The 14,292-nt window shown below is 35.9% G+C and overlaps 1 protein-coding gene across 6 annotated transcripts in view; it reads left to right on the top strand.

Moving 5' to 3' along the window:
* The window catches only part of ADIPOR2 (adiponectin receptor 2), an 80,667-nt gene that overhangs the window by 59,775 nt on the left and 6,600 nt on the right, over nt 1-14,292 (top strand). For all 6 annotated transcript variants that reach the window (XM_072654131.1, XM_072654132.1, XM_072654134.1 and 3 more), the window contains exons 5-6: nt 11,329-11,515; nt 11,930-12,117. In XM_072654131.1, the coding sequence (XP_072510232.1) occupies nt 11,329-11,515; nt 11,930-12,117 (375 nt within the window). The remainder of the gene's footprint in view (nt 1-11,328; nt 11,516-11,929; nt 12,118-14,292) is intronic.

Below are 14,292 nucleotides of genomic sequence, written 5' to 3' on the forward strand. Positions count from 1 at the left end.
TCTTATGTTGCAACTTTTTATGTATTGTCTTCCCTAATGGAATGTTCTAATAATAATAATAGCATTTATATAGTGCCTACTGTATGTCGGGCTCTGTGTTGAATGCTTTACAAACAGTATGTACTGGGTGTCAGGTGCTGTAGTAAGTGCTTTACAAATATTATTTGATGTGTAAGCTCATCGAGAGCAGGAGTTGTCTTTCTTTTTGCTTATATTTGTATTCCCAGTTTTTAGCATAGTGCTTGATACATCATAAGCTCATAATGCTTGTTGTTGTTGTAGAAATATAGACCTAAATAGAGAAACATTAATTGCTCATGGGTATTTTGAGCCATATATGAGCCATATAATTAAATTACAATGTTCAGTTCTAATACCAGTCATGTCCACAAAAAACATAGGTCTAGAAAAAAATAATAAAATTCTTATGGAGGACAAAAGGTCAAGGATCTCAAATAATAATGAAAAAAATTGGGAAGGAAGTGGGTCTATTAGTATTACAAAGCTGTAGTTATTAAAACAGTTTATTACTGACTAAAAAAAAAAGTCAGTGCAACAGATTATGTGTACAACATACAGAAGCAAACAGACAGCAAGCATAGTATTCAGTAAACCCTAAAACCATGTTTATTGGAGGAAGACTCTATTGGATAAAAGTTGTTAGGAATATTGGACAGCAGCCCATCAGAATTAGGTTTAAACCAGCACTTTTTACCAAAAACCAAAATAAGACCCAAATGGATATGAGACCTAAATATAAAAGTTTATTTTATAAATTAGGTAAATTTATCTAATTGATAAATTAGAGGAGCAAGGAAGAAACTATCTTTTGGATGTATGGATGGGGGAAAAGTTCATGACTAAACAAATGATACAGATGATACACAAATTAGAGGAACAATTTTGATTATATAAAATTGCATAAGTTTTTGTACAAATAAGTCTAATATGGTAAAATGTAGAAGGGTAAAAAATCTTTGAACAAGTTTTACATTTTCAAGTTGTCATTTCTAAGACATACATCGATATGGTATACATATATACATATACATAAACACAGAAATCATTCAAATATGTGACTAGTAGTGTTTCCCAAGAGATAAATGGTAAATTATATTAATAAATGATCTAAATTGCTAATAACTAGAAAAATGCAAATTAAACCAACTTTGAGGTCCCATCTCACCTATCAGACTGCCAAGTATGACGGAAGAGGAGCTGTGGGGGAAAAGGTAGAATAATTGGTGGAACTGTGAATCTGTCTGTAAAGCAGTTTGGAACTAATCTCAGAAAATTATCAAATTCAGTGTACCCTTTCACCCACCTATACTGCCACAAAACCTATACCTCAAAGAAAGAAAAAAAGAATCTATACAAAAATAGTTTTTTTAATGATAGCTAAAAATTGGAAATTATAGGGGTGGCCACCTGTTGGGAAATGGCTAAACATTGTGGGCATATCAATGCAATGGAATAGTATTATGCCATAGGAAATGATGAAATGGGCAATTTCAGAGGAAACTGGGAAGATCTTCATGAACAGAGGCTGAATAAAATGAGCAGATGTAGGAGAGCATTATACAATGATAGCAATTTATAGAAAAATAAATTTGAAAGATTTTAGGACTCTGAACAGCAAATTTTGAAATTATGAGCTCAGAAGAATGAAAATGAAATACCATTCATCTTTTGACAGAAAAGTGATAAAATACAGAAAGATATATTTTTAAACATGACTAATGTGGAAGTTTATTTTGCTGGACTTGATTATGCAGTTACTGAAGAATTTGTTTTGGGTTCTTTTTTAATTAGTCAACAAGAATAGTGGGTAAAACATGATTTTTAAAAAAAAATAAGCTTATTTAAAAATGAAATTATAAAGTTTTTTTCTTTTTTCTTTTCTGTTTTCCAATTACATGTAAAGATAGTTTTCAACATTCAATTTTCTAAGATTTTGAGTTCCAAATTTTTTTCTCCCTCCAAGATGGCAACCAGTTTTTTATAGGCTACACGTGAACAGTCATATCAAAAGATTATTAGTCGTGCTGTGAAAGAAGAATGAGAACAAAAAGGAAAACATGAGAAGGAAAAAACAAACAAAGAGAAAATAGTAATACTTTGATCTACGTTCAAACTCCATAGTTCTTTCTCTGGATGTGGATAGTATCTTCCACTTTATTAGATCATTATATTACTGAAAAGAACCAAGTCTCTCAAAGTTGGTATTACTAACAGTATTGCTGTTACTATTTACAGTGTCCTCCTAGTTTTGCCCCCTCATTTCTTATAGCACAGTAGTATTCCATTAAATTCATATACCATAACTTGTTCAGCCATTCCCCACTTGATGAGCACTCCCTCAGTTTCCAGTTCTTTACCATCAAAAAGAGCTGCTATAAATATTTTTGTACATATGGGTCCTTTTCCCATTTTTATGATATCTTTCGAATTCAGACTTAGTAGTGCTATTGCTGGATCAAAGGGCATACATACACTTTGGGCATAGTTCCAAATTGCTCTCCATAATAGTTGAATCAGTTCACAACTCCCATCAACAATGCATTAAGTGTTCCAGTTTTCCTACATTTTCTCCAACATTTGTCATTTTCCTTTTTTTGTCGTATTAGCCAATCTGATAGCTGCGCAGTGGTACTTCGGAGTTGTTTTAATTTGCATTTCTTCTAATCAGTAGTGATTTAGAGCATTTTTTCATATGACTATAGATTGCTTTAATTTCTTCATCTGAAAGCTGCCTGTTCATATCCTTTGATCATTTATCAATTGGGAAATGACTTGTATTCTTATAAATTTGACTCAGTTCTCTATATATTTTAGAAATGAGGCCTTTATCAGAGACACTGGCTGTAAAAATTATTTTTCAACATTTTGATTTCCTTCTAATCTTGGTTTATTCTCTAGGATTTTCTAAGTATGCCATATATCATCTTCAAAGAGTGGTAGCTTTTTTTCCTCATTTCATATTTTAATTTGTTCAGTTTTTTCTTCTCCTATTGCTAAAGCTGACATTTCTGATATAGTATTAAATAACAGTGGTCATAATGGACATCTTTGTTTCACACCTGATCTTATTGGGAATGCTTCTAGCCACCCCGATTATATATAATACTTGCTGATGGTTTTAGATAGATATTTCCTCTCATTTTATGGAAAACTCCATTTATTCTTATGCTCTGTAGTGTTTTTAATAGAAATGGGCACAAAGCTTTTTCTGCATCTATTGAAATCATCATATTTCTGTTCACTTTGTTATTGAGATGGTCAATTATGCTGATAAACTGTTTTTAAATTAATTTTTTTTTTTTTAAGTTTTCAACATTTATTTCCACAAGATTTTGGGGTTTCAAATTTTCTCCCCTTCTCTCCCCTCCTCCCACCCCAAGACAGCGGACATTCTGATTACCCCTTCCCCTAATCTGCCCTCTCTTCTATCACACCCCTCCCTTTGCTTATCCCCATCTCCTCTATTTTCTTGTAGGGCAAAGATAGATTTCTGTACCCCATTACCTGTATATCTTATTTTCCAGTTGCATGGAAAAACAATTTTTAACATTCATTTTTAAAGCTTTTGAGTTCCAACTTCTCTCCCTCCCTTGCTACCCTTCCCCACTGAGAAGGCAACCAACTGAATATAGGGTATACATGTGTAGTTATGCAAAAGACTTCCATAAAAGTCATGTTGTGAAAGATTTAACTATTTCCCTCCATCCTGTCCTGCCCCCCATTTATTCTATTCTCCCTTTGGGCCCATCGCTCCTCAAAATTACTGATTTCTAATTACCTCCTCCTCCTGTTTGCCTTCCCTTCTGTTCCATCCCCCCACACCTCACTTATCCCCTTCTCCCCTAATTTCCTGTAGTGTAAGGTAGATTTTCATAGCAAATTGAGTGTGCATGTTATTCCCTCCTTAAACCAAATATGACATAAGGTTCACTTTTTCCCTCTCACCTCCCCTCCACTGAAAAAGCTTTTTCTTGCCTCTTTTATGTGAGATAATTTGCCCCATTCTATTTCTCCCTTTCTCTTCCCAGTATATTCCTCTCATCCCTTAATTTGTTTTTAGATATCATCCCTTCCTATTCAACTCACCTTGTGCCTTCTGTTTATATGTATATAATCCCTCCAACTACCCTAATACGGAGAAAAGTCTTCAGAGTTACAAATATTATCTTTCCATGTGGGAATGTAAACAGTTCAACTTTAGAAAGTCCCTTATGATTTCTCTTTCTTGTTTACCTTTTCATGCTTCTCTTGATTCTTGTGTTTGAAAGTCAGATTTTCTATTCACTTCTGGTCTTTTCATCAAGAATGCTTAAAAGTCTCCTGTTTCATTGAATGACCATTTTTTCCCCCTGAAATATACTCAGTTTTGCTGGGTAGATGATTCTTGGTTTTAATCTTAGCTGTTTTGACTTCTGGAATATCATATTCTAAGCCCTGTGATCCCTTAATGTAGAAGCTGCTAGATCATGTGTTATCCTGATTGTATTTCCACAGTACTCAAATTGTTTCTTTCTGGCTGCTTGGAGTATTTTCTCTTTGACCTGGGAGCTCTGAAATTTGACTACAATATTCCTAGGAGTTTTCCTTTTAGAATCTCTTTCAGGAGGCAATCAGTGGATTCTTTTAATATTTATTTTACCCTCTGATTCTAGAATATCAGGGCAGTTTTCCTTGATAATTTCTTGAAAGATGATGTCTAGGCCCTTTTTTTGATCATAGCTTTCAGGTAGTCCCATAATTTTAAAATTATCTCTCCTGGATCTATTTTCCAGGTCAGTTGTTTTTCTAGTGAGATATTTCATTGCCTGTTTTTTCATTCTTTTGGTTTTGTTTTACAGTTTCTTGATTTTTTAAGTGTTATTTTCTTCAGCATTTTTTTGGGTCCCTTTCGCAAGCAGTTGACTCATTTTCATGATTTTCTTACATCATTCTCAGTTTTCTTCCCAATTTTTGCTCTACTTTTCTTACTTGATTTTCACAATCCCGTTTGAGCTCTTACATGGCCTGAGACCAATTCATATTTTTTCTTGGAGGCTTTGGATGGAGAAACTTTGACTTTGTTGTCTTCTGTTTTCATGTTTTGGTCTTCATTGTCACCAAAGTAGGATTCTATAGTCTTGATTCTTTTTCTAGCTTTTGCTTATTTTATCAGCCATTTACTTCATTTTTGAGCTCTTTGTCAAGGTAGTTCTCTGCTTCCAGTGGGGTTGGGGGGGTGTACTGTCAGCCATCACCCCATAGTTTGTGGGTCTAGAGCTCTGGAAACAGTGGCTGCCACTGCCCCTGCTGCTACTGTGACTGCTGCAGATTCCTCTGCCTCATTCCCCCTCTGTTGCTCTGGGCCTGGACCACTCTACTCTCTCACATGGGTCCCACAGGCTTTTTTCTATTGACCTTCCAATTTGCCCTCAGCATTTTGGGGTTATGAAGTCTGGAAACCACCACAGGTGTGAGAGATTCTGTTCCTCCAAGGCCTGCTCAGGTCCCATCTGTATTGGTGTAGCCCACACTGGGCTGGGCTCTGCTCCCAGTACAGCATGATAGACATTTCCTGGTGACCTTCCAGGCTGTCTTGGCCTGGAGATTTGCTTCACTCCATCATTCTGTGAGTTCTGCAGCTCCAGAATTTGTTTAGAGTCATCTTTTTCTACAGGTATTTGTCTGGGCTTGGTGGGGCTCTAGAAAGTCTGTGCTGTTACTTTGCCATCTTGGCTCTGCACCCTACTCCCATTCCTTGCCCCTTATAAACTTTTTTAAAAAGAAGAAATACAGTCACAACAGTCCAGAGCAGCCTAGAAAGGTAAATTTTTTTAAGTATTAATTTGTTTTCAGTTTTCTGCAGTCACTTTCATAAGTCTTAGATTTTATCCCCCTCTCTCCCTGAGATGGCATGTGATTTTATATGGTTTCTACACATACATTCTTATTAAATGCATTTTCCCATTAGTCATGTTGCATAGAAGAGTTAAAATGAATGGGAGAAACCATGGGGAAAAGCCCAAACAAAACAAAACATAAGAGAAAATACTCTGCTTCATTCTGCATTCCAATTCCATAGTTGTTTCTCTGGATGTGGATGGCATTTTGCCTCGAGTCCTTTGGGAATGTTTTAGGTCTTTGCATTGCTGTGAAGGGCTAAGTCTCCCAGAAGAAAAGCCTTGCACACTCTTGTTGTTGTTACTTTGTACAGTGTTCTCCTGGTTCTGCTCCTTTCACTCAGCATCAGTTATGTGAATAAGTCCTTCCAGGCCTCTCTGAAGTCTTCCTGTTGTTCATCATTTCTTATAGCACAATAGTATTCCATTACATTCATATACCACAACTTGTTCAGCCATTCCCCAGCTGAACATTTTCTAGTTCTTGGCCACCGCAAAGAGCTGCTATAAATATTTTTGTACATGTGGAACCTTTCCCCATTTTTAGGATCTCTTTGGGATACAGTCCTAGAAGTGATATTGCCGGGTCAAAAGATATGTCCATTTTTATAGCCCTTTGGGCGTAGTTCCAAATTGCTCTCCAGAATGATTGGATTAGCTCACAGCTCCACCAATAAATGAATGTGTTCCAACCCTCCCACATCTCCAGTGTTTGTCATCTTCCTGTTTGGTCATGTTAGCCAGTCTGATAGATGTGATGTACCCCAGAGTTGTTTTGATTTGCATCTCTCTAATCAATAATGATTTGAAGCATTTTTTCATATGACTGTAGATAGCTTTAATTTCTTCCTCTGAAAATTGCCTATTCATATCCTTTGACCATTTATCAATTGGGGAAGAAAGGTAAGTTTATTTGACCCATGGGCTGAGACTGAAGAAACAAACATCAGTTTAGAACCGTATTGTCTTTCATGGAGAATTAAGGTAGTTACAGAAAAAAACTGATAATCTGGTTTGAATTTAGTCTGTTTTGAGGCATTTAAGAGGGAAAATAGGAAGGAAAGTAAGAGGAAGATTATATTAGTGTAGAAAGGAGAAAGAATGGAGTGGAACTTAAAATTTCTCCTTTGGGGTCTCTAAGTAGAATATGTATATATGGAGGGAGTGAGCATCCAGTGCACCTTATTGTCCAAAACAGAAACAGGAGAGATAAAAATACATTTTCACATTTTTATTGGTGTAGAAATATATCAAACTCAACAGGGAAATAGGAAGAGATAGTAGAGGAGAGCTAAAAGGAAGGATTATTTCAGGAGCAGAGTAGTGTCTAGCTAAACAAATTTACTGATACTGAAGGAGGAATTAAAAAAGCATATAAACAGAATTGCCCCTTTGACAATTGGGGAATGGCTGAACAATTTGTAGCTTATGAATATAATGGAATATTATTGTTCCTTAAGAAATGATAAACGTTTTGTTAGAGAATCCTGAAGTTGATCAAAGTAAGCAGAACATAACAAAGATAACAACATTGTAAAGAAAAGCAGCTTTGACAAATTTAAAAACCATTTGAAAAATCAGTTCAATGACCATCCATAGGGAATGTCCGTAGGGGATCTGTGATGGAGCATATTCCTTACTTTTTGAGAGAGAAGTAATGGACTTGGGGTATAGAAAGAGACTTTTTTTTGCAGGGGTGGGAATACTTGGGGGGGGGGGTTGGAATATGACCTCTGTGTATTTGTTTTGTTTGACTGCTTATTTGATACAAGTGTTCTTTTTCTTTTTATTCCATTTTTGGTTTGGGGGTAGAGGAGAAGAGGTTTTAGCAACAGAGAAGAGAAAAAAGTGCTATTGAAACATTTTTTTAAAATGCATGTAAGAGTACAGAAGGAAGGTCAGATGGTAGTGCAGATAATTTGGGCAGTTTTGAAACTAAGGGTAGAATTTATTATCTATATTTTTAAAAAGCAAGCTGTATGAAATGATAATTCACAGCTTCAGTTGTAATCTGCTTTTTGTGTTCTGTGTTTTATATGGAAATCCTCCCATTCTCTCCTCTCCTTTGTCTTCAGTTCAGATTTCCCAATCTCTGCCCCTCTTCTCCAGCACCTTTCATACATGTGCTCTCCTGTTTTTGTACTGTGATGCTACTAGACAAGAAGATGAGGCACACTTTAATAAACATCTTGTTGGCTTACTGATTGAAATATGTTTTGAGTAGAGCTAAAATGGAAATTTTATTTCTTCGGTAATGATAGGAGACATGACTTTTAAGAATTGCTTTTAAATCCTTGGAAATGTTTTCTGCATTTAAGTTTCAACTTTAGTTGGAAGTTTTGTCAAAAAAAAAAATCTAGTAGTTTCACCCCCTCTAAATTGACTAAATTGTATCTTGTTAAATTATTGTAGGTCACTGATAATGTGAAATAATTCTTATAGCTTGAACTGAACACCTGTTTGTAAATCTCTTGAGAACTTAAAAATAGAGAGCTTGCTGTATGAATTTAAATGATTGCTGGCCTTGACCTCCTTTCTAGTTACTTTTTGGTAAGCATTCCATCTCCAAATTCATGCCAGCAAGTCTAGTAAAAGACTAGAATAAAAGAATCAATCTAAGCATAGTGTTGGGTTCTAACTCCAGTATGGGTTTTTTTTAAAGGGATAAAAAGCAGGATCACTCAACAAACATTATCAGTTATGACATGTCATGTCATGATGTTTACATAGTTAAATACTAAGATACTGAGGCCTTCATAGTTTACGAAGGGCAATTTTCGGTCTGAAACTGTGGCTTCTAGAAAAGTATACCTGGGAACTCAGGGGAAAATGGAGAGAACAGCTTGTCTTAACCAGATTCTTTCAGGACTCAGAGCCTGCTCTGTCTTAGCATGTTTGTTAAGCAAAGCTGTTCCCTCTTGACCTACCAACTATTCTTTCTCTCCTTTCCCTGCCTTAACATTACTGGATGCATATTTTATATCCTCACATACATATTTGAGAAGTATTTGGCAATATTTTCTACCATAATCATTTGTTAATTGCTGAGATTTATATAGTGTTTTCAGCTCTTTTCCAGAACAACCCCATGAGGTAGGTAATGCAAGTAGTGACATTTTCATTTTGTAGCTTTCCAAAGCTGAAATATGGGAGTGAAGTGACTTATATGAAGTCATATGGGGCAGATTTGTCTTTGGGACCCAGGTCTTCTTTCCATTCCATCAGGATGTGGTAATAAAGAGTCTCTGATAAAATGTGACATTGAAATGTTTCTTCTTTGTTGAAATTAGTGTTGTTCAGCCTTGAAGTCAGAAGACTTCAGTTAGTCTAAACTAATCTGGTTATTGGCTGTGGAACCAAATGCAAGCCTGCCTTCTGAGGACTCAAGGCTTGATGTCTTCATGTGTCTGTATGAGGATCAATCTTCCCTATCTACCCCCTCAAGTTGTGAGAAGAGCAGATGTTTACAGACTTTAAACCACTATGTGAATGTCAGTTATATCATTAACATGTTTTTTTTCCATGTATTTAACTGAAGAAGAAAATTTTTATTATTTTTTCTAATGATATCTCTTATCTTGTTTTCCAGTAAGTATGTCATCCTTCAAGGTATATACCAATACAGATAAGGGAGAGTAGTGTCTAGCTTGTATCTGAACACCAGAAATGTGCCTTCATCTCTGGATTATTTTAACTATTTAAAAAAATCAAGTCTCAGGAAGTTAAAAAGATATCCTACACTATTTGGAAACCTGAAAGAGCCTTTGCTGGTTTCTTATGTTACCAGTCCTAGCTCAGCATTGTGGAATGAGTATTGAATTTGGAGTCAGAGGACCTGGGTTCTCTGATTTACTACTGATTGTGACCTTGGGCAAGTCACTTACATCAGGATCCCAGTTTTTTCCTCATCTGCAAAATTAGGGAAATTGTACTACATAATATTTAAGATCCCTCCCAATGCTAAATCTATGATCCTGTGCCATTTTGGGAAGTAGTATTCAAAAAGAGCAGGACACATAGAGTTAAAGCTGTTTCTCTGTTGACAGGGAAATGAAAGAAATCCTCAATTAGCATTGCTTTCCTACTCTAATTCTCCATCATTCAGACAGAAAAGGAATCTGAAAAGAGAAGCAGATGTGGAAAATTTTCATCAATATATTAATTCTTAATATTGTTCTCAAACATTTTGAGTATTACAGAAGAGGCTTATTTTAAACTCTGCTGGCTTTGATGCATTCAAAAAAGTCATGGATTTGGGAGTCAAAAGACCTGGTTTTGAATCCCAATTCTTTAAATTAAAACCAGTGTGACCTAGGCACATTTATCTCTGGGCTTCTGTTTCCTTATATGAAATTAGGAGGTTTGACTAGATAAGCCTCTGAGGTCCTCTTCCCCTCTAAATCTATGGTCATAAGAAAGGATCCTTAAACTCTCACAGTTTTATTTTAAATAACTTAGTTATCTGAATCTATCAAACTGCTGCTTTCCTTCTCAGTGAGGAAGGGGAGGGAAAGGAGGGTGAGAATTTATAACTTACAATTTAAAAGTAACCATGAATGTTAATTTTTTTAAAATTAGTTATCTAAATTCTAATCTCATAGTAGGTTAGAAGGGGGTAGAGGCAGTTAGAGATTGACGTAATGACTGCAGTGAGAGCAACAGTGTAGAAAGTTGAAGAGACGAAAACTAAATAGACACAGCTGCAAAGTTTTAAGATTTTTACATTGTTCAATTGTGTTTAAAGAAAATACTTCACTGCCTTTTGCATTATTAAATATTTGGTATTTTGGATTTCCATAATAAAATTGATTATATAGAACATGTCAGCTAGTTAAATAAATACTGTAATTAAGTAGGATATATCAGGATAGTACAATGGAAAGAACCCTGTTCAGAGGAAGAAGATCTGTGCTTGCATGTTGGTTCTGCTATTTATTCCTTATATGTAATTTACCTTAGTAGATTACTTACGTCCATTTAAAAATCTCATGTTTCCTCATCTGCAAAATGAATGAATTGGTCTCTCTCTAAAAGTCTTGTACTGCTATAGATCCTATTCTGATATCATGTGTTTGATTGTGCCTTTTTGTGGAGATAAATTTTGTTTTAACAAAGCAAACATAGGTAAACCTCAAAAGTATATTTCCCAGAGATTGTTTTGTGCCATATGCTTAACAAAGTACCAATCAAAGAACATTGATTGACTGTAATGGGTGTTTTGTTGATGTGTAATAAAGTTTTTTTTTTAAATTCTATTTGTATAATTCCCTAATAATTTCAAAAATAGTTGGACCATTTCATAACTTTACAAACAGTGAGTTAGTGGGTCTATTTTTGCTATAGTGTTCCCCCTCTCCCCCCCCTTTTTTTTGTTTTTTGGAAGCTTTGACCTTTCATTCTTCCACCTTCCCCTTTTATTTTTCTTCTCTAGGTTGTGTTTTCTTCCTATGCCTGGGGATCTTCTACATGTTTCGTCCAAACATTTCATTTGTGGCTCCATTACAAGAGAAAGTGGTCTTTGGGCTATTCTTCCTGGGAGCCATTCTCTGCCTTTCTTTCTCATGGCTTTTCCACACTGTTTACTGCCACTCAGAATCAGTTTCCCGGATCTTCTCCAAGTAGGTATCTGGAAATGTTCTAAGGCAGGGGTTCTTAACCTTGGGTGCATAAATTTGTTCTTTAAAAAATTTTTGATATCTCTGTTTCAGTATAATTGGTTCCCTTTGTGATCCTATGTATTTTATTTTGTATATTTAAAAACATTCTGAGAAGAGTGCAGAATTTTGCCAGACTGCTAAAGGGATCCACAATACAAAAATGGTTAAAAATCCCTGCTGTAAGGGATTAATTATAGGAATACCAAACTGATTTAGCCTAGGGGAACATATTTAGCAGTCTCAGTATTGCTTATTTTAAGGAAGCCAAAGTTTGCCATAGTTGTTTCTGATAATTCAGAGTTAATGTTGCTAATTAGGGCTCTGAGATTTATTTTTTTTGGTGGGGTATTAAACTTAATATTTGTCCTATTCTAGACTGGATTACTCTGGCATTGCCCTCCTGATCATGGGAAGTTTTGTTCCTTGGCTTTATTACTCCTTCTACTGTAATCCACAGCCCTGCTTCATCTACTTGATTGTCATCTGTGTGCTGGGGATTGCGGCCATCATTGTCTCCCAATGGGATATGTTTGCCACCCCTCAGTATCGGGGCGTGAGAGCAGGTAAGAGTATTATTTCAGCAGTTGGAGAACTTTTAATTGAGGAGAAGGGTTAGTATGTAAATAAACCTGTATTTTTCTGGTGTATTTAGGAGACTGATTTTTGAGTGGCAAACTCTTTAAACTTTTTAAAATAAAGGAAACCTTTAATTCTCTTCAGGGGAGCTTTTGGGTGAATTAATTGCTGTGAAAGTCTAACACTCTCTGTAGTGACTAACATAACCATTTGGCTTGTCTGGTCTCTGGTCGTTACATACGGCTCATTTCCATTACTTCTTCTGTAGAAATAAAAATGATGAGTTCTGGGTCGTGTCTCTTCAGTCTGAAGATGATATAGGAAGCCCTTTGGATTCTTTTCTTATAGGTGCTGTTGTAGAAGTGAAGCATAAAGTATTAAAAGGAAGTTTTGAGGGTGGGGAAAATACATTCCAACTATGATTTTTTTCTAGTATGAAAAGTTGGGAAGAAAACATTTAATTTATTAGGTATAGGCAAGTCGGTTTGTTGTGGAAAGAAATTTGATGTCATCATTCTCTTGTCAAAGGTGTTTCAAGCAAGTAAATGGACAGTGCTTAATGCTTGTCTCCAAAGGTGGGGGGGGGGGGGGCGGAGAGAAAGGGAGAGGGAGAAGAGAGGACAGGAGAGGAGAGAGAGAGAGTGTTCACTGAAACATTGACACATTAGAGGGCAGCATGCTTGCCAAGGGTAGCTGACTATTTGTATGCAACATAAGATCCTCTCTGTTGAGCCTTTGATTTAAAAAAAGATCAAGAATATCAAGATTCTTTTTTTTTTTTAAACATCTGGAAGCAAAGAAAAGGCAAGGCTTTGGTTGTTTTGCTTGCAGGCAATATAGAGACTAGTTAATATTTTTTGTTAGGATTATTGAAGGTTGTGGCTAGTGGCATAAATAATGCCATTTCTCCCTTCTTGTTTAGATGCCCCTTTCAGGGTACCTATCTTTTTGAGGCTCAATAATATCTTCGATGTCCAGGATGTAGATGTACGATCTTGGGCAAAAATTGATGGTTATATATTTTAGTTCAACACTGATTGAACTAAAAGGTCTTTATGATTTCTTCTAGTCCGATAATACTTCATGCTTGTAATTCTGTAGAGTTCAGTCTATAGTGCCTGTCAAGCAGTCTACTTTTTCTAGGGAGCTATAGCAGCTGTATACCTCAAAACAAAAGGATAGGCATTAAAATTTGGGATTCATGTGTTTTATAGAACTTAATATCAGTCATAGCACAAGTTTTCAAAGCCTCTTTCATTCCATGAATATTCCTGAAATGTCTAAGTGTCTTAGTGACATTGATGAGCTTTGATTCTCAAGTACTTTTGGTCTGGGTTCCCATACTTCTTGGGTGCTAAGAAACTTATGTCTTTTTCCCCCTCTTTCATTTTATTGTAAGCACAAATTCTTATCATATTAGGATTCCAAGTGCCTTCTCTAGGCAAGGAGTTTGGCTTACTTTAGAAAGCATTTAAATTTTAATGTTTTTTTCCTATTTCCCCAAGTTACCTCATGAGTACTAGTTCCCTTTTCAGGATAGGAAGTTGCCTCAAATGGGTAATTCAGTTGAGCAACATATATTAACTACCTTCTGTGTGCAAGGTACTAGGGACACAGGAAGTAGCCCAGCATCTACCTTTAGGAAGCTTATGTTCTACTACCTTCAACATAACCCAGTTGATAAAAGATAATTTGAGAAAGGAGAAGACATCTGGGACATGCTGGAAGACATCCTGGAGGAAGTGACACTCAAGTTATTGAGGGGTAGAGGTCATGAATTGCAGGGGTAGGGGGATACGAGTCTGGAACAGTACAAAGGGGCAGGATATTATATGTCAAATTACATGTCAAACTAAGACAGTTTGTCTAGAAGGTATTGTGTGTAACAGGAAGGAATGAAGTAAGGTAGGAAGGCAGTTTAGAGACAGATTGTTAAAGACTTTTAATGCCAGGCTAAAGAATTTGTTACTCTAGAAGCAATAAGGACAATAGGGAAACACTGAAGTTTCTGTGCAGAGGAGGGATGTAGTTAGACCTGTCTTCTTTTTCACATACTCTATATTCCAGCCACATTGGCTTTCTTACTGTTCCTCATGCATGGCATTTCTGGAAGGCAAGTTGCTCCTTCATAGCCATTTAGCACTGTTACAGTTAAGTGTTAT

Source organism: Notamacropus eugenii, chromosome 3 (assembly GCF_028372415.1).
Source record: "Notamacropus eugenii isolate mMacEug1 chromosome 3, mMacEug1.pri_v2, whole genome shotgun sequence".
Taxonomy (NCBI): Eukaryota; Metazoa; Chordata; class Mammalia; order Diprotodontia; family Macropodidae; genus Notamacropus; species Notamacropus eugenii.